The sequence below is a fragment of the Macaca fascicularis genome, chromosome 3 (genome assembly GCF_037993035.2).
Source record: "Macaca fascicularis isolate 582-1 chromosome 3, T2T-MFA8v1.1".
Classification (NCBI taxonomy): Eukaryota; Metazoa; Chordata; class Mammalia; order Primates; family Cercopithecidae; genus Macaca; species Macaca fascicularis.
In genome coordinates this window covers 97328178-97349754 of record NC_088377.1, presented here as the reverse complement: position 1 = coordinate 97349754, position 21577 = coordinate 97328178, and the positions used below count along the sequence as shown (strand labels likewise).

General features: G+C 43.3%; 1 protein-coding gene across 1 annotated transcript in view; it reads right to left on the bottom strand.

Moving 5' to 3' along the window:
* Positions 1–5841: 5841 nt before the first annotated feature.
* LOC102126745 (retinitis pigmentosa 9 protein-like) overlaps positions 5842–21577 on the bottom strand; it is a 29774-nt gene continuing 14038 nt past the window's right edge. Inside the window, exons 2-4 of the mRNA XM_045387638.3 lie at positions 19123–19252; positions 10811–10872; positions 5842–10049 (exon numbers count right to left, since the gene is read on the bottom strand). Of these exons, the coding sequence (XP_045243573.2) occupies positions 9851–10049; positions 10811–10872; positions 19123–19252 (391 nt within the window). The 3' untranslated portion in view covers positions 5842–9850. The remainder of the gene's footprint in view (positions 10050–10810; positions 10873–19122; positions 19253–21577) is intronic.

Sequence of the window (21577 nt, the reverse complement as noted above, 5' to 3'; positions counted from 1 at the left end):
GGAAGCTTAGCTCATCCAGTCAGAGAGCAAGCGGCACCAAAGAGTCTTGGTGTTGAGTATCCCTGCCACTCTCCAAGCCCTTGTGCTGGGCTGTTAAAGAGCAGTCCCTTGACTCAGAGGTCGTATCTGCCCTGCAGTGATCATAAAGACTAACTAAATTCAGGCAAAATGTCAAGATAAGGCCTTTAGCTTCATTATAAAATGGAAACTAAAGATACATTGATAGTAATTCTCTGTATAACTTATCTTGCATCTATTACGTGAGATATTTCAGAAAATGTTTTGATTTCCATTATTTCCTAGGAAACAAATTGCTGCGTTCCACCTAAAGGAAGACTTTACTAATGCCAATGTCATGTTAGGAAGATCTTTCTTCATTTCAACTAACAAAGCTTTGGTATACCAGTGAACAAGTTAAATAATGGGATATATAAAACATTTTCAAGTAGAAGTTTGTTTGTTTTTGAGACGAAGTCTCACTCTTTCACCCAAGTTAGAGTGCAGTGGTGCAATCTCAGCTCACTGCAACCTCCGCCTCCTGGGTTCAAGCGATTCTCCTGCCTCTGCCTCCTGAGTAGCTGGGACTACAGGGGTGTACTACCATGCCCAGCTAATTTTTGTATTTTTAGTAGAGACAGGGTTTTACTATGTTGGCCAGGCTGGTCTCGAACTCCTGACCTCGTGATCTGCCTGCCTCAGCCTCCCAAAGTGCTGGGATTACAGGCCTGAGTCACTGTGCCCAGCCTCAACTAGAAGTTTTAAAATAGTAAATGGAATTGCATGTCTGTGTGATTCTTAAGCCATTTTACCTTCTCGCTCAAAGTGACTATCACTGATACCAAATCAATACCCATCATGCCGGTTGCCATATGTACTTCTGCCTCATCTCCAGGGAGGTTTAGCTAAGGGGAAATGATGGGGTCAAATCAAGCCGAGGGATGAATTGCAGACAGATGGGAACTGCCCTGAGGATGGGGTCTATGTCCTATTCATTTTTACAAATAAAGACCTGACACATAACAGTGATAATAATAAGGGAGGGGACCACCTCTCATATTGTCTTATGCCCAATTTCTGCCTCCAAAGAAAGAAAAAGTAAAAACTAAAAGGCAGAAATGACATCTACAGGCAGACAGCCTGGTGCCGCACCCTGGGCCTGGTAGTTAAAGATCGACCCCTGACCTAATTGGTTCTGTCATGTATAGATTACTGACATTGTATAGAAATGCACTGTGAAAATCCCTATCTTGTTTTGTTCCGATCTAATTACTGGTGCATGCAGCCCCCCAGTCACGTACCCCCTGCTTGCTCAATCATGACCCTCTCACGCGCACCCACTTAGAGTTGTGAGCCCTTAAAAGGGACAGGAATTGCTCACTCGTAGAGCTCGGCTCTTGAGACAGGAGTCTTGCCGATGCCCCCGGCCGAATAAACCCCTTCCTTCTTTAACTCGGTGTCTAAGGAGTTTTGTCTGCTGCTCATCCTGCTACAATAACACTGACAGATGTAGGCAGCAGTGATTTGGAGTATCATATGTTCTTCCCTTTCAACCATTGTACACTCTAGAAACAAAGAAATGTTTGTTTAGTAAACACAACTTCTTTATACTCAGAACCTAGGACTTAGTCAATTGACACAATCATCTTCCAATAAATACTACACGTTAAGTTGGTGACTAGGTGCCAAAAAGGTGTAGTGTGGTTGAGGGGTATACCAAGGTTATCTGAAAGAACACACCACCATTGGATTTATGGCGTTGTATATGTGGGAGAGGGCAGAGGTGCCTCCAAGAACTCCCTGGGTGGTAGACTGAAAAGGATGGTGGTGCACATAGATGGGTCCCCTGCATGTCACCTCCAAATTAAGCTGTGATGAAGACGTCCCTGCTACACTGTAACTCACTGTCCGAACCAAGCACCTTAAAATGGGGTTTGAGGAGATGGTGAGAAGTGATAACAGTGTTGCCAGATGACATCCCAAAGGCAAGCAGAAGATAAGAGCTTTTCCAAAGCTGCTGTCCTGAGAAGGCCTCACTTCCTGCCTAAGTAGTGCCTACCTCAGTACTCGATTTAGAGACTCCAGGAAACCCTCTCTAACCCAAGGCTAGATTAGGTGACCTGATATGATCCTGTAGCACCTGTTATTACACTTTGATAGCCTATTTCAGGTCATGACTCTGGAGACTCATGGCATCAATTCTGTCCTCAACCAGACTCCATCTGTTTCTTAGGGCCATGGTTATTGTAGCCCCTGTGGCATCCCCATGGAGTAGTGTGGAGCCTCGTGAAGAGTATACACCCAGGTCATTGTGGAATGGATCATGTAGTCTTTACCTTAGAGGACTCATTTGGCCTTGTCCCTGTTTCCACCAGCATTCCACACCAAACACAACACGATGTGCAGAGGCTGAGATTAGGAATGAGTTGGCCAGAATCACAGAAGGTTGGGGTAGGAAGACCATAGTGGGGTTCTTGTGAAGGCTTCTTGATTATAGGTGACCCAACATCTTTGCTTCTGTTGTAGGATCTGGAAAGACATTCCACTTCCTATTAAAACCATCCAATTCCTACTTCCTTAGATTACATGGCAAGATGAAAGGGAGTGAATTTTCCTTAATGTGTTGGTGTGAAGCCATTGAATCTGATTGCCTTAACACTTGTACAATACCAGTACAAGTAGTGTGGAAAAAACTGACTCAATGTTAGTAGTACTTAGTAGTTACTTCGGTGGACTGGGGCTGTCTTTACAATAGGAAGATGTCAGGACTCTAGAAGGTTGGAAAAATTGACAGTAGGTGGATAAGAAGCACAAAAATAGAATGGGGCCAATCAGTGGATACTTCTGCTTTGTAGTTCTGCCCATAGTTGGACCTTTATCCTAAAAGCTAGATGAAAAGTCTGGTTATGTTTGGAAGCTGTTGGACTCCTGTGGCAGGTTGCATGTGTGGGGACAAGACTCTGAGAGGGAGACTGTGGGAAAATTCACATTGGTGCTGTTGGGAATAACATCTCAGAGGGCAAAGAGAATGTGACTGGGCAGAGGGAGAAGCTGGGCTGTGAGACAGTCACAACAAAGGCCTCAGCCATTCCCACTTAGGGCTTTCTTGCCAGTTAACAGGAACTACAGACATGTGCTAACACACCTGGCCAATTTTTCTTTTATTTATTGTAGAGATGGGTTCTCACTATATTGCCCAGCCTGGTGTCAAAACTTGTGGCCTCAGTAGTTGACTATTTTAGTTTCATCTTGTTAGTGGTATCATGGAGTATTTGGCCTTTCGTGTCTGGCTTATCTCACTTTATATAATGTCCTTTGGGTTCATCCATGTTGTCATAAATGGCTAGATTTTCTTCTATTTTTAAGGTGAAGGATATTCCATCATACATGGATAGACCACATTTTCTTTCTCCATTCACTCATCATGGATGTGTAGTTTGCTTGCATGCCATGGCTACTGTGAATAAAGCTGCACTTAACCTGAGTGCAAACATCTCTTCAAGACTAATTTCAATTCCTTCTGATATACCCAGAAGTGGGATTGCTGGATCATATCGTAGTTCTAACTTTTTGAGAAACTTCTATATTGTTTTCCACAGTGCTCACACCACTTTACTTTCCCATCAACAGTGCCCAAGGGCTCTTTCCTCATGTCCTAACCAACATTTGTAATCTTCTGGGTTTTCTTTCCTTTTTTTTTTTTTTTTTTTGAGATAGTCTTGCTCTGTCGCCTAGGCTGGAGTGCAGTGGTGCGATCTCGGCTCACTGAAACCTTCGCCTCCTGGATTCACACCATTCTCCTGCCTCAGCCTCCTGAGTACCTGGGACTACAGGCTCCCGCCACCGCGCCCGGCTAATTTTATGTAGTCTTAGTAGAGACGGGGTTTCACCGTGTTAGCCAGGATGGTCTCCATCTGACCTCGTGATCTGCCTGCCTCAGCCTCCCAAAGTGCTGGGATTACAGGCGTGAGCCACCATGCCCGGCCTGGTTTTTTTTTTTTTTAAAAAGTCATCCTAACACACGTGAGGTGACATTTCCTTACTATTTTGATTTGCATTTGCCTAGTAATTACTGCTGTTGAGCACCTCTGAATATACCTACTGGTCATTCTTCTTAGGAATCAATGTCTATTCAGTTCTTTGCCTTTTTTTAATTTTTTTGAGACGGAGTCTCGCTCTGTCACCCAGGCTGGAGTGCAGTGGCGCGATCTCAGCTCACTGCAACCTCTGCCTCCTGGGTTCATGCCATTCTCCTGCCTCAGCCTCCTAAGTATCTGCGACTACAAGGCACAAGCCACCATGCCCGGCTAATTTTTGTATTCTTAGTAAAGATGAGATTTCACTATAATGTTCAGGCTGGTCTCAAACTCCTAACCTCAGGTGATCCGCCCACCTCAGCCTCCCAAAGTTCTGGGATTACAGGTGTTAAGGCACCGCACCCGGCTCTTTGCCTATTTTTTAAATTTTATTTTTTGAGACAGGGTCTTGGTCTGTTTCCTCAACTGGAGTGCAGTGGTGCAATCATGGCTCTCACTGCAGCCTCGAACTCCTGGCCCTTTGCCCATTTTTGTAATAAATGGGATATCTGGTTGTTTGCTATTGAGTTGTAGGAGTTTATTATATTTTGTAGATATTAACCCATGATTAAATTTATGGTTTGCAAACATTTTCTCCCTTTCCATGTATTGCCTTTTCGTTTTGTTGATGTTTCCTTTGCTGAGAAGCTTTTTAGTTTGATGCAATCCCACTTGTCTATTTCTGCTTTTGTTACCTGTGCCTTCAATGTCAAATCCAAGAAGCCACTGCCAAGGCCAATGTCAAGTAGTCTTTTCCCTGTTTTCTCCTACAAGTTTTACAGTTTCAGATTTTAGTTTAAGTCCTTAAGCCATTTTGAGTGGATTTTTGTGTATAGTGTAAGGGACCAACTGTATTCTTTTGCATGTGCATATTCAAAGACAATTGTAGTTGCTACCACTGAAGGATATACTACTAGCATCAACTGGTTACAAGCCAGGGATGCTGCAGAATACACTACAATGCACAGAATTGAACCCTACCACTTAGAATTATTCAATCCCTAAAATAAATGAGTCCAAGGTTGACGAAACTGCTGTAAACGAGAGAAAAGTGCTAGAGACATTGGATCAAGGGAGGATTTTATTTTTTTCAGAGACAGGGTCTCACTCTGTTGCCCAGGCTGGAGTGCAGCGGCGCCATCATAGCTCACTGTAACCTCAAACTTCTGGGCTCAAGTGGTCCTCCCGCCTTGGCCTACAAAAGTGCTGGGATTACAGGCATGAGTCACTGTGCGTGGCCTCAGGATTTTTTTTTCTCTTAAGGGACACTTGAGCTTGTTTAAATGCTGCTGGATCGGGAAATGGGCCACTTTATATACTGTAAGAGAATGGGTAAATTGGTAGACTCTTTTGGAGGCTAATTTTGTAGAATTACAAACTTAACATATGTAATTCCATTATGAGTGAACTATTCTATTGAAATACTTGCATACGTACATTAAGATACTTGCTCAAGGCTGGGTGAGGTGGCTCACATCTGTAATCCCAGCACTCTGTGAGGTCGAGGTGGGCAGGTCACAAGGTCAAGAGATCAAGACCGTTCTGGTCAACATGGTGAAACCCTGTCTCTACTAAAAGTACAAAAAATTAGCCAGGTGTGGTGGCAGGTGCATGTAGTCCCAGCTACTTGGGAGGCTGAGGCAGGAGAATGGTGTGAACCGGAAGGCGGAGCTTGCAGTGAGCTCAGATCGTGCCACTGCACTCCAGCCTGGGCGACAGAGCAAGACTCCGTCTCAAAAAAAAAAAAAAAAAAAAAAACCCAAAGATATTTACTAAAATATTTTTATTTTCAGTCTTCTTTGTAGGAATGAGAAATGGGAAACAATTGCATTCTGATAAATAGACTAATGGTTAAACGAATCATGGCATATTCAAACCAAGGAATTTCGTAGCCATTTGAAGCTTGTAGTGAGCAGTAAGATTGCCAACATATGGTGAGTGAAATGAAGTCACAGAACAGTATTACTAGTGTTTATCAGTTATGTAAAGCTAACCAAAAACCCCACGTTTACATGTGTGTGTCTGCTAATACATTTTCATCAGGATCCGGAGCACTGTATCAAAGCATCATAAGTAGACTCCCTTTTCACTTTTTATTCCTCAATGGCTCAGAATTGTGAACTCTTTATGGGCATGTATTTTATAATTTTAAAATAATTGGGGTTTTTTTGGCAGGGTTTGGGGAAGCAGGGTCTTGCTCTGTTGCCCAGGCTGGAGTGCAGTGGCATTAATTTCTACTCACTGCAACCTCCGCCTCCCAGGTTCAAGTGATTCTCTTGCCTCAGCCTCCCAAGTAGCTGGGATTACAGGTGTGTCACCATGCCCCGCTACTTTTGTATTTTTGGTAAAGATGGGGTTTCACCATGTTGGCCAGGCTGGTCTTGAACTCTTGACCTCAAGTGATCCACCCACCTTGACCTCCCAAAGTGTTGACATTACAGGCAGGAGTGACCGTGCCTGGCCTAAAACAATTTTTAAACACTGGGGCAACCTCACAATAGAAAGGAAGAGTTTAAAGATGTGAATGACATGGGATAGAGGAGGAGGAAGCTCCCTGAGGATTAGATGATGGTGACAGCAATAGCATCAGGAGCAAGTAACACTCCGGCTGAGTGTTGAGATGTGCCACACCCTGCTCTAAATGCTTTACGCATATCAAGTCCCCTCATTCTTACTAGAAGTCTGGGAGGTAGATATGATTAGTCAAGGATTTGGAGGCACAGAGAGGTGGAGCAACTCCACAGCTAGCAAAGCTGGGATTCAAAGCCAGGCTGTCTGGATGCAGGGCCAGTGCTCCAGTCACTGCCCCCTACTGCTGGCTGATGGTGGGGTCCAGAGCACAGGTGATGGACTGGCCTGTGAGGAGGAGAGAAAGCTCATTAAACTTCTGGATCAGTTTGTTGCTGCATTAACACTTTCTCCAAACGTAAAAGCTCAAAACCACCACCATTGATTACCTCATGGTGGTGTAGGTCAGAAGCCTGAGCAGGCTCAACTGGGCTCTCGACCTTGCATCTCACAAGCCCCAACCCAAGGTGTCGGCAGAGGTGGGCTTCCATCTGGAGGCTCTGGGGAAGAATATGCATCCAGAATCATTGAGGGTGGCAGAATTCAGATCTTTTCAGCTGTAGGACTGACAGCTCCATTTCCTTGCTGGCTGTGAGTCAGGAATCTTTGATGAGAGTTTGCTGCATCCCTCACCATGTGGCCCCTTCAACTCTAAGTAATGATGTGTGGAATCTTTCACAGGCTTGGATTCTCTGACCTTCTCTTTGGTTATCAGCCAGGGACAACTCGAGTTCCAAAGGGTTCTCATGATTTGATTAGGAACACCCAGATGGTCCCCCTTTCCTTGTACTGGTAACATAATCTAGTCACAGGAGTAAAGTGCATCCTATTAACAGTCCTGAAGATTAGTGGGAGAAATCATGATGCCATTTTAGCCTGGGTAATTTAAAAAGAAAAGACACTTGCTTGGCTCAAGGTTCTGCAAACAGTACAAGAAGTGTGGTGCTGGAATAGTTTTCTGGTGAGGCCTCAAGAAGTTTACAGTCACGGTGGAAGGCAATGAGGAAGCCAGCATATCACATGGTAACAGTGACAGCCAGAGCAAAAGAGGGAGGGAGGGGTGCCACTGACACTTAAGCAACTAGATCTGGTGTGAACTGACTCATCACCAAGGGGATGGCACTAACCCATTCATGAGGGATCCACCCCCATGATCCAGACACCTCCCACCAGGCCTTATCTCCAACACTGGGGATTACATTTCGTCAAGAGATTTGGAGGGGACAAACATCCAAACCATATTAGTAGGATGTCTGACATTCATTATATGACGCCTTAGTGAAGGGAGGTTTGAGGGCTTATTTTGTCTCCCTGGATAGAAATGGAAAATGTATACCTGAAAGAGATGTCTGAAAAAGAAAGTTTAAGTGGGTGACAAGCACACTTTTGGTTTGCTAGTGAGCTTTTTGAGCTCAGTTCTCATTTGAGTTTGGAGATGGATTTGTAGGGGCTCTGGGATTTCTCCTCTGTAGTCTGTCTATAGGAGCAAAGCGGAAGATTTTGATTGACGCTTCTTTGAGGAAAGCTTGGACAAAAGCATCACAGATCAGGGGAGATGACAGGCCAAAGTGATGTTCCTTGGAATCTAGGCTAGAAACAGAGGAGAAAAAAACAGAGTGAGGGGAAAGGGACAATTCCCTTGCAAGGGCTGCAGGAGTGGACGGCTGGATTCCAGTTAAAGCAGGAAGTGGAAGAAGGCTTCAGTAAGAGGGTAGAGATCTAGAGCACAGGTTCTCCAAGTGGGGTCCCCAAATCCACAGTATCAGCATCACTTGTTAGCAAGGCAGATTCCCAGGTTCACCTCAGACCTAGGGGATGGAAAATTCTGGAAGTTTGTGAGTCGAGCACAGGAATCTGCATCGTAAGCACGCTACTGATTTGGATGTCTTGGAGGTTTGAGAATCATTGATGCCGCATCTTTCATGTTGTGTAAGAATGCTTTTATCATGAATGGGATTGCGGAGGGACAGTAGCCAATTCCTGGAAGAAGAGGACCGGCTGTACCTGGGTGGGAAATGCTGAGCATATGGCAGAGGACAGATGGCCTGTGTTCTGCATGCTGAGCAATGATGACAAGGATAAGTGTAAGGCAAGGCTGAATCCACTGGCCTTACAGTTTTCAGAAATAAGAAGTCCTGGCCATTCCAATCTCAACCGATTGTTTTCCTGAGGTGGTATTCCAAGGCCATGAACAGGAGCATTGACTGATGAGACTTGAAGAAGGGTCAGTCTGGGCCTGGCTTGGCTGTTCCTTAAAGAGGTGCAATCTTAAAAAGGTGCAATCTCCATGAAAAGTGGCAGAAAATGGCAGTTTCTGGGACCCTCACTGAGTGCCTAAAGCAGCAAGAGTCCAGTGTTGGCCACAGAGGAACACACCTGCCTATGAGCAAGATCCAGCTTCACTTTGGCTCAGCAAAGGACAGACTTCCTCTCCTCCAGCTGCAGACACACCCTGGCCTCCTGAGATGCCTCTACTGTGGCCTAGTCTCAGCTACAAGAGCACAGATGGGCTGTGGTCAGGCAACAGGAAGAGGAAGAAAGGGAGGGATGGATTTTGGGATGTGGATACCTGACCCACTATAGAAATCCCCCTGTATTCCTAAACCTTTTCTGAGTCACTCTGTGAAAATCACGGGACTCTGGCAGTAGAAAGCAAGTTAAGTAGAATGCTAGCCAGACAAGATTTTTTATTGTTATTTTAAGAACTCCCTAGCCCCCAAATCAATAAATCATGTCAGATGAATATAAATGTGCACTTTTAGCCAAGCAGTGGCTCTCACCTGTTATCCCAATGCTTTGGGAGGCCAAGGTGGAAGGATCACATGAGGCCAGGTGTTCAATTCCACACTGTGGAGGGCACAAGCTGTGGGAGGGCCTGGAAGAAACGCCTCAAAGATTCTCCCAGTCCTGCCACCCTGCGGGAGACATTTCAAAGGAATCGTAAACTCATGTGACCAGCAGGGAGGACAACACCAAAGAAACTGTCCTGCCTAAAATCAGCCGCTGTCCAGAGCTAGCACCTGGAAGGAGACACTCCCTCTCCTGGAGTCACATCTTCACTGGAAGGCGGGTGGGAGCTCACTGCTGTGACCCACGTATCCTCCTCTCTGTGTCTCTATCCTGCTACTTTCTCTGACTGCATCTTCCTCTGTTCCTTGGCCACAGTGTTTGATTCTTGAGAAGAGAACGTTGAACAAGTCACATCCTTGTCACTCTGAGTCGGAACTCTCATTTGACTTGGAAGATTTGTGCTTCCGTTTTTTCTTCTTTTTCTTTTCTTTCTTCCTTTTCTTATGCTTTTCTTTCCTCTTCTTTTTCTTGTGTTTCTCTTTATCTTCAGAGGAACTGGAGCTGCTCCCATCTTCATCTGAGGTAGAATCCTCCAGTAACTGTTTTAACTGCTGTATCCTAAACATTCAAAATTGATCAAACAGTGAGTTTTTGCTTTAATTGAAAAGTTTCTTAAGTATGTAATTCAAAAGCAGTATAGAAGGAACATGAATAGCCACATCACAAAGACAGTGATTATTTTTATTTTTACCTGTTTTCTCCATTCTTCTCTACCTGAATGCTTATTTTTATGTGACTGTAACCGGTGTACAAGCCATTTTTGTATTCTTTTCCTTGTCCTAGTCATTTCTGTAGGTTTCCACAGTACTTACAATTACAATTTCTAACAGACACACACTTTACTAAACCATTCCCCCAACTGCTCAGTTTCCTAATAGATAATCTACATCCTCAACAATCATAATTTAATGTAACCAGTTTGAGAAAACAAACTCTCCCAATTTTTCACTCTCTAATCTTGTCTAGGTGTAATTTTTAACAAAAGCTCAGATCCTTAAAGATGCTGGAGGAGATAAACTGAATTACATGAAAGTACCAATTGTACCATGCCAGTAGACAGCACAACAGGGGTTGCTAATATCAACCGCAGTGGTCAGAGAGCTGGACCAAGCCTACAGCTTTAAGCCAACCCAAGTAGGAAGAGGCTGGCCTGCTCATTCCCCAACACTGGTCTTGTCAGCCATGACTCCTACCCAATAAACATTTCACAAATGAAGTACCATGTTTACTATATCACTCTCCTAGTGCTAGAATGTTTTTTTTCCAACTTTGTAGAATTTAAAACTTCTAAGTAGATATCATCAACAGGACAATCTCACCTTACATCCTTTTCATATTGTTTATTGTCTTGTATGATGTCATACATGAAATCCTCATGTGCCTTTAGGGACAGAGAAGGTTAAGGTTTGGTTAGGCTTCATGGACCACAAGTTAAATAAAATGAAACCCCTATGTTACAGAAAACAGTTTTTTTTTCCTTTTTTTACTGTTTGATGCAGTCGTATACTCAACATCTTTCAATCCTTTTAAGGGTCGCATTATTGATAACTCGCTAAGGCTATAAAAGGGATTTCCTAATGAGAAAATACACGAAATAATATTCTTCATGAGGAAATAACTGCATAAACTGGAAGAGTCATACTATAAAACAGTATTCAAGTTTAGAAATACTGAGGTAATTCTCTTTGTTCTATTGGGTTAGATGACCAAAAGTTAGTATTAAGCAAAACAAAGGAGTTGCTCAATGATACATAGGAATGATCATTTATAAGTACTCAAAAATACATGTTACAGGTCGGGCACAGTGGCTCACACCTGTAATCCAAGCACTTTGGGAGACTGGGAGGTGGATCACGAGGTCAGGAGATCGAGACACTATCCTGGCTAACACGGTGAAACCCTGTCTCTACTAAAAATACAAAAAATTAGCCGGGCGTGGTGCCCGGCGACTGTAGTCCTAGCTACTCAGGAGACTGAGGCAGGAGAATGGTGTGAACCCGGGAGGCAGATGTTTCAGTGAGCCAAGATCGCGCCTCTGAACTCCAGCCTGGGCGACAGAGGAAGACTCGGTCTCAAAAACAAAAAACATATCCCAAAGAAGTCTGGAAATAAACACATCAAGCTATTTGCTGCAAAGCCACTCTCAGGAGGAAGTCAAGATTGGACTTGGTGGTAAAAGCCTTACTATGAGGTCTTCATTTTGCTTAATAAGGCAAATAAACTGTATTCTTATATTCTATAATTGAAAAATGACTTAAAATTCACAATTATGGGTGGGGATCAGTGGCTCATGCCTGTAATCCCAGCAGTTTGGGAGACCGAGGCGGGTGGATCACGAGGTCAGCGGTTCGAGACCAGCCTGACCAACATGGTGAAACCCCATCTCTACTAAAAATACAAAAATTAGCTGGGTGTGGTGGCAGGCACCTGTAATCCCAGCTACTTGGGAGGCTGAGGCAGGAGAATTGCTTGAAACCGAAAGGCAGAGGTTGCAGTGAGCCAAGATCACACCACTGCACTCTAGCCTAGGCAGCAAGAGCAAAACCCTGTTTCAAAAAATAAAATTAGGCCGGGCGTGGTGGCTCAAGCCTGTAATCCCAGCACTTTGGGAGGCCAAGACGGGCGGATCACGAGGTCAGGAGATCGAGACCATCCTGGCGAACACAGTGAAACCCCGTCTCTACTAAAAAATACACACAAAAAAACTAGCCGGGTGAGGTGGCGGGCGCCTGTAGTTCCAGCTACTCGGGAGGCTGAGGCAGGAGAAGGGCGTAAACCCGGGAGGCGGAGCTTGCAGTGAGCTGAGATCCGGCCACTGCACTCCAGCCTGGGCGACAGAGCGAGACTCTGTCTCAAAAAAAAAAAAAAAATTAAAAAAAAAAATTCACAATTATGAACATTATGCTTATAGAGTTGTATAAATTGATGTTCTGTTACATCCTTAGGGTAAATTCTTAGAAGTTGAATTTCTGAGTCAAAAAGAACTATGCTAAATTTTTTAGATTTATCAACAAGCTTTGTTTTATACTATCTGTAAAAACTGACATTTCACCTAAAAGTGTTTGATCTAGAATAATTATTTTTCAGATTAAGACAAAAACACAAAACTTTAAATGCCTTAAAATGTTAAAAGAACGTCTGTTGACTTCAGTTTCATATATAGCTGGCCCTTGTATTCTGAAGAGTTACACGTCCAGATTCAACCAAGGATCGAAAATATTTGGAAAAAAAAAAAAAGGACGGATTTGTCTGTACTGCACATGTTCAGACTCTTTTTTCTTGTCATTATTCCTTAAGCAATACAGTGTAACAACAATTTACTCAGTATTATAGGTACTCTAGAGATGATTAAAGTATACAGGAATGTGTGCACAGCTTATATGCTATTTTATTTATTTTATTTGACAAAATCTCACTCTGACACCCAGGCTGGAGTACAGTGGCATGATCTTGGCTCACTGCAACCTCTGCCTCCCATGTTCAAGTGATTCTCGTGCCTCAGCCTCCCAAGTAGCTGGGATGGCAGGCATGTGCTACCATGCCTGGCTGATTTTTGTATTTTTATTTTTTTGAGACAGAGTCATACTCTGTCGCCTAGGCTGCAGTGCAGCGGTGTGATCTCAGCTCACTGCAACCTCCACCTCCTAGATTCAAGTGATTCTCCTGCCTCAGTCATCCAAGTAGCTGGGATTACAGGTGCCCACCACCCCACCCAGCTAATTTTGGTATTTTCAGTAGAGACAGGGTTTCACTGTGTTGGCTAGGCTGTCTTGAACTCCTGACCTCAGGTGATCTGCCCACCTCAGACTCCCAAAGTGCTAACATTACAGGCGTGAGCCACTGTGCCCAGCCTAATTTTGTATATTTAGTAGAGCTGGGGTTTCACCATGTTGGTCAGGCTAGTCTCAAACTCCTGACCTCAGGTGATCCACCTGCCTAGGCCTCCCAAACTGCTGGAATTACAGGCGTGAGCCACTGCACCCAGCCTATACCATTTTATTTGAGGGACTTTGAGCACCTGCGGATTTTGGTATCCCGGGGGATACTGGGATCCAATTCCCCATGGATACCAAGGGACAACTGTATGCTGATCACTCTAGTAGAGCCACAAGGCAGCATATTTCACTTGGCAGAAGTGGTTAGTGAACAGTGAATTAATACCTCTGGGAGGTGACTCTATGTTAAAGTGGAGAATGATTGATAGATCATGCTAATGATAGATCTGTCTGTCATTTAAGAGGAAATATACACAATTCTAGCTTGTAATAGACAGACATCTACTCTTTAAAGGCTGAGAAACTAGGCCGGGCGCAGAGGCTCACGCCTGTAATCCCAGCACTTTGGGAGGCCAAGGCGGTGGATCACGGGGTCAGGAGATCGAGACCATGGTGAAACCCCGCCTCTACTAAAAATACAAAAAATTAGCCAGGCGCGGTGGTGGGTGCCTGTAGTCCCAGCTACACGGGAGGCTGAGGCAGGAGAATGGCGTGAACCTGGGAGGCGGAGCTTGCAGTGAGCCGAGATCGCGCCACTGCACTCCAGCCGCCTGGGTGACAGAGCGAGACTCCATCTCAAAAAAAAAAAAAGTCTGGGAAACTAAAACTCTGATTTTAGTTATGAGACATGACTTTTTATATAATAAATGTTAAAAAGGGGAGTTGAATAGGGAACAAAGTCTTCTTCAGAAAAAGAATCACTGACCCAATGTATAAACAAAGAACACTTTTATAAATGTTAGTTTTTTCTTGAAGAGCTAAATTTGTCTCACAAATGGTTAACAGCAGATATCTTGGCCAAAAGGCTTCTGGGAATGTACTTTATGTGAACATTCAGTTCGCTGGTGACTATCGGATTAATTAAGATTCACCATCTCTGATTAAGGTAAAATGACATTGTATGGTTTTACATACTACTCTGAACTGTTCTAACTTTTGGTTGTCTTTGATAAAGAAAGGGCATTCTTTGTAGCCTGTTTGGTGACCATACCGTTTGCAATGTCAACCTAAAAGCCAAGCAAAGGGGAAATATTTCTGCAAGATAAGAGTGTTTCACCTAAGTGAGATAAAGAATCAGTAGATTATATTAAAGTTTTTATTCATTAAACTCCAATTCTAAAAGAAAATGCAATCATGGATGAACCGTGTAAGGTCCCAGAAAAGACAGGTAAACTAATTGCTTATAGTTTTTTGAGACAGGTAAACTAATTGCTTATAGATTATATTAAAGTTTTTATTCATTAAACTCCAATTCTAAAAGAAAATGCAATCATGGATGAACCATGTAAGGTCCCAGAAAAGACAGGTAAACTAATTGCTTACCCAAGCATCCTTTAATCTTGTTGCTTTAGGAATTAATTTTCCAACACCAAGAAATTATGAAGCAATCCAATGAAAAGTACTGCAAAAGGTGAATTTTTTTTCAGTGTGTCTCACTGTATTTTTCAAAGTATATATCTTCTATTAATCAAGTGGCTCTGAATCTCATTTATAAATTTAGTCACTAGACTGACCAACATGTAGAAACCCTGTCTCTACTAAAAATACAAAATTAGCCAGGCATAGTGGTCCATGCCTGTAATCCCAGCTACTTGGGAAGGCTGAGGCAGGAGAATCGCTTGAACCTGGGAGGCGGAGCTTGCGGTGAGCCGAGATCGTGCCATTGTACTCCAGCCTGGGCAACTAGAGCAAAACTCCATCTCAAACAAACAAACAAACAAACAAGCAAAGAAAACACAACATATCAAAATTTACACAATGCTGATAAAGTAGTGGTTAAAATAAAATTTATAGCTTCTAATTCTTATAATAGAAGAAAGGTCTCAATCAATAATCTAGGTCTTTATCATAAAAATCAGGAAAAAGAGTAACCCAGACCAAAGATAAGCAGAATAAGGAAATAATAAATGATGCCATTGCTGGACCTCAAAAACACGCTAAATGAAAAGAGTCAGATCACTTATATATGTCCAGAAAAGCCAAATTCACTAAGAGAGTAGATTAATTGTTGCCTAGGGCTATCAATGGGTATGAACTGGAAATGGGTTGAGAGATCTTAAGGTGAGGGGTAGGGATGAAAATGTTCTAACACTTATTTATGATGATGGTTGCACACACTTGGTAGTTACTAAATGTCACTGCATTACACATTTATTTAAGGGTGATTTTGAGGGCATCCAAAATCACAAAAAAACATTTTTTAAGAAGCCATAAACACAGAAGGACTGGGAAACCATAAAACAGTCACATACAAAAAAATGTGGGATGTTATAATGCGGATAGATGAATAATAAAAGAAAAGCAGATCCCAGAAAACTAAAGTTTAAGGCAGCAGAGGGTAGAATCTGAGAACTGATTCAGTTTCTACTTGCAGAACCTCCAAAGCTCAGCAATTGGCAGCACCAGATACCTCTGGAGGTGAAGGGGCAGTTAAAATAAGGAGGATTGGTTAAATGTCCATAGGCAGTTCTCCTTGGTCTGGGCAGAAGTTTGTTTAGTATGTGGAAAAGGTATAACAAAGGGTCTCTGGCCACGGAGACGTCAGGTGGATCTCAAGGAAGTTGTGGCAACAGACACAGAGGATCATACGAATGAATGGAAAACCAATGACAGATTTCCCAGACTCCCTCCACTCGGCTCCCAGAACACTCACAGAATGGCTTTCCCTTCCATGTGTGAACCTTCTCTGGGAAAATACAAGCCACTCAAAGAAGAAAAACCAATAGATAACTGAACTCAGATGTTCCCCAACCAATTACCTAGAAAATCACCCTGCAATGGGGGATCAACAAGCCCTACTCAGGCACTTAGGGCTACCAATCAACTTTTTATCTCTCACTAAAAAACAAGAATACTGTGGCAGCCACTCTCTAAAATGACCCTAATTAATAATTGTTGATCCCTAAAAAGAACACCCTTGTGTAGTCCCTGCTACCCTGAACAGGGCTAACTGCTGTAAGGATAGTACCTATCTGAAGAATAGAACTGCAGACACAGAGGTGAGGAAAGAATTTTTAAAATTTGTAAAATTGAGACCTACATTCCAGATTGAAAGGGCTCACCATTGTGAAATTTTAGAACACCAGGAATGAGAAGATGCTATAAACTTCCAGAGAAGAAAAATAAAAAACAAAGCAATAATAAAGGCCTTATGAAAAGATCAAAAATTGGAATTACTCTGGACGTCCCAATAGCTGTTCTAGAAAATCAAGAAAATGAAGCAATGCCTTCAAAATCTAAAGGAAGCTAACTTTTAACTTAGAATTTGATATCCTGGCAAATTAAAAAACATAAAATGAAAATTCCAGGGCTGGACATGGTGGCTCCTGCCTGTAATCCCAGCACTTTGGGAGGCTGAGGTGGGTGGATTGCTTGAGCCTAGGAGTTTGAGACCAGCCTGGGCAACATGGTGAAACCCCGTTTCTACAACAAATACAAAAATTAGCTGGGTGTGGTGGCGCACACTGGTAGTCCCAGCTACTTGGGAGGCTGAGACAGGAGAATCGCTTGAACCTGGGAGGCGGAGGATGAAGGGAGCCGAGATCGCGCCATTGCACTCCAGCCTGGGCGACAACAGTGAAACTCCATCTCAAAAAAAAAAAAAAAAAAAAATTAGCCAGGCGTGGTGGTGCATGCCTGTAGTACTAGCTACTTGGGAGGATGAGAAATGGGATGATCACTTGAGTCTAGGAGGTCGAGGCTGCAGTGAACCAAGATGGTACCACAGCACTCCAGGCTGGGCAACAGAGCAAGACCCTGTCTCAAAAAAAAAAAAAAAATCTACCTCCTATAAACCCATTTGGAAGGAAATTGCCCTAGGATTCATTACACCATAAGAACAGAATATAGTAACAAAGAACATTCCAGATACAGGAAAATGGGTGATCCAACACAAGAGAGAGGCTAAAGGAACCTGCAGAATGATGGTGTCTTATTCAACCTGGGCTGACATAATAACAATGCTGTGTGCCGGGTGGCCTAAACAACAGAAATTGATTTTCTCAGCTCTGGAGGGTTGGAATCTGAGTTCCACGTCCCAGCAAGGTAGGTCTGTGGTGACAGCTTTCTTCCTAACTTGAGACGGCAGCCCTCTTACTTTTTCTTCACATGGCACAAGGGGGTGGGGGTAGGACAGGACAGAGTGACAGCGAGAGCGAGAATGCGTATATGAGCCTGGGCCTGCCCGAGAGAGAGTGATCTCCAGTACTTCTTCTTTGAAAGGTATCATGTCATGAGGGCCCTAACCTCATGATCTCATTTAACCTTAATTAATTCACAAGGCCCCATCTCCAAATGTCGTCACATTAGAGATGAGGCTTCATCATTCAAATTATGGGGAGAACCTAAACATTCAGTCCATCATATATTGGTCAAGGGAGATGCCTGGATGATAAGCATGGAAGTAGCCACCTTCAGTAAGATGAAATTGACAGAACATCTCAAGTATATGCATTGAAGGTCTTAAGTTTGAAGCTTGGAAAAATGTTGAGGTTGAATTAGAGATCAGTACATGAAAGGAAAAACAATAATAATAATAACAAAAGCTGAAAAACAATAAATACAGGACACATTTTGAGTGGACACATTTCGCAAGATACAGCTCACCTCTGGTCATAATCATAGTAAATACCAAAGACTTATGTTACTAAGTTTATGATACAATAATTACTGGGAAAATGAGATATAGAAGGGTACACATGTGTGGTGAGAGCAGGAGATAGAATTACATACTCATCTTCCACTGGACAGAGGCAACAGAAAATGGCCAAACCTGAAAAATCATGGAGCAACAATGCAACTATGAGGTTAAGATGTGGAGATAAACATCAAAACAACCAACTTAAAAAGCTCAACTATTTGGAAGAGTGATTTTTTTTTTCCTTCAAGACGGAGTCTCACTCTGTCTTCAGGCTGGAGTGCAGTGGTGTGATCTCAATTCACTGCCACCTCTGACTCCCTGGTTCAAGCAATTCTCCTGCCTCAGCCTCCTGAGTAGCTGGGATTACAGTCACGCGCCACCATGCCCAGCTAATTTTTGTATTTTTGGTAGAGACGGGATTTCATCATGTTGGCCAGGATGGTCTCGATCTCCTGACCTCATGATCCACCCGCCTCAGCCTCCCAATGGAAGAGTGATTTCATACCCTCTCGAATGCGTTAACTGCTATGGAGGGGCAGGGCATGTGCACAGAGAGTTCTACCTGTGTAGACCCATCCTCCCATGGTAGCTTCTCTCAGTTACATGGACAAAGCACCACTGATAGAGAGCACGCAACAGAGGCAAGACCCAAAAAGACCCGTCCTCTAATGCATCCCTCACTCCCATGGCATTTCCACCACAGAAAGTCCTTTCTATTACAGGAATAATACCCAAGAGTTTACTCCCAAGGCAGTGACAGTCCTGAGTAAAGACTGCTGGACTTGGAATCAGGAACTCTACAGTCAAAGCTTTGCTCTACATCTTCTCTGGGACCACTTACTGACATGCACACATCTGTGTCCTCATCTAGAAGACGGAGAACATGCCGTGGCTCTAAGAGGGCTGTGGTGAGAACAAGTTAAATAAAAGAAGTAAACATGCTTTGTAAATTGCGGCGTGTAAGTTGCATGGATTAGGGAAACTCTCCCACACTCACACTGCGTAACTCTGACTTCTTTCCCCAGTGGCATCCAAAGTCCTTTAGTTGGCGCATGAGCCAGAAATTCCCTGGCATGTTCATTGCCTGGTACACCTGGTATGCAATCTTCTGGCTTAGCCTCATCTTCCTAAACAAAGGGAACAAGGTGTAAACAGCATGGCAAGAGAGCGCTGGGATTCTCTCCTGCTTCCCTTGGAGTCACCCTCATCTGGCTTTTTCCTGGGCTGTGGGTGCCAACGTCATCTTAATTACCCCTCAAAACTAGAAAGACAGACAGTTACACTTGATCAAAAAAACAGGAAACAAATGTACCAGAAGAACTATACCAAAAACAGTGTAGCTGTTCTTAGAGAAGTTACTGGTGAAGCAGAAAAAAATCTGTCCTTATATAGCAATGACTGGTGAGCTCCAAATTTTGATGTAAATTAGATTCTAAGGTTTTTTTAAAAAAGGTTTCACTACCTCAAAATGTAGAATGAAGTAAGATATATGAATTAAAGTAAACCAGGGTTCCTGGAATAACAGAAAGGGCATGTTAGGCTAGAATAGCTTATTATACCCTGAAGGCCCCTGTCATATTTTACAGTCATAAGCATGCTGTAATTTTTTCCAAGTTTCCATGAATATTAAACTTCAATAGAAGGACGGTTTTTAAGAATTTTTTTTTTTTTTTTTTGAGACAGAGTCTTGCTCTGTTATCCAGGCTGGAGTGCAGCAGTGCAATGTTGGTCCACTGCAACCTCCACCTCCCAGGTTCAAGAGATTCTTGTGCCTTAGACTTCTCAGTAGCTGGAATTACAGATGTGTACTACCACGTCCAGCTAATTTTTTTTTTTTTTTTGTATTTTTAATAGAGACAGTGTTTTGCCATGTTGCCCAGGCTGATTTTGAACTCCTGACCTCAGGTGGTCCACCTGCCTCAGCCTCCCAAAGTGCTGGGATTATAGGCATGTGCCACTGCGCTTGGCAAAGAATCTTTCTTCATTGAGAGTTATGAAACAGCAAGTTTTCTTTGCTGTGGCCTGGCACTCTAAGTCTCCCTCGTGCGCACACACCCTGGTGCTGTGGCCAGGGAGCTGCAGGAAGGATACCTGCACCGGGGAGCGGGACTGGATGAGCTGTCGGGTCTCCTCGGACTTTACTGCTCTCTGAGCTGCTGATACTCAAGAAACCAACACAGGATGGACCGAGGGGCTGAGCCAAGCAAGGCTGACAAGAAAAGGAGGCAGCTGAGCTTAAAGATGCTGTCTCCAGTCAGAGAGAAGGGGGCCATGGCCAAGGAACCCATGTGGGCCTGCATTAGTTCCTCAGGGAAGGGAAACATGGCTGATGAAATTTCCACAAAGGCAGAGGTTTGTGACAACACTAAAAATTATGACTCCTCAGTCATCTGCAGGAAAGAAACAGACTTTCCATAAAAGGGTATTTAAATGTCATGCAACCATTTTTCATAACAAGTTACTGAGTCTGTAAGTATGTCTAGTGGAATAACCAAGAGTACAAACTTCACACTAACCTCAATAAGCCCAGGAGGAGGTTTTTCATAACTGGAAAACAAAAAACAAAACCATCAACCATTTTAATGGGAATATAACATATTTTTATGAACAAAAGGCAGCAGCCAGGTCAGAATAAAAAGGATATTCTTAGTGAAAATTCAAAACTACATTTACTATATTATATCTAAAACAGTTAATAAAATATGCTCAGCATTCCGGATCCCATATAAATAAACTGATGAGATAACACATCCTGCAGAGATCCAGAAATTATGTTCATTGAAATAGCTAATGTCTCTCAGCACAATGATCTTTCTTGGAGGAGAAAGGAAAGCAAGAGGTTGCAGGGAGAATATGAGGTGAGAAGACCGTGGGTACTCTGGTTCCAAAACATCACTGTGTTTTTCTCAGGTTACTGACCTAGCATAACATCCACATACTCAACAGTGAACAGGCTCCTGGGGGAAACGGGTGCAATCTGTTCCAGCGCAATGTGGGTGGCACAGTGGAGGATGCACAGAGCTACATGGACAGGCCTGTCCCAGAGGCGCCCTCACCCATGGGCCTGCAACACCAGCTCCAATTCCGCCCGCTCGCCCGCCTGCCTACCAGATTTACAGATGTTGAGGCCAGGACACAGCACCCCAAAAATGACTGCAGAGCACCAGAATATGCCACCCTAAAATATGCCTCACTGGCATATTAACTATTTCAAGCTGATTACTTTGAGAAACTGTAGACAAGGAGTAGCCCTGAAAAGCTGCCATTCTGTAAGAGAAATTTACATTGATTATATAAAGGAAATTTACATTAAAATAAAGGAGTTTGCATCAGGAAAAGAGCTGCTCCTAGACAAATTTTATTACATGAAAGACTTTTAGCTACATAAAAAGGCGAACTTTATTCACCATGTTTCCTCCCCCATCCTCCCATAGTTTATCTCGACCCCTCCT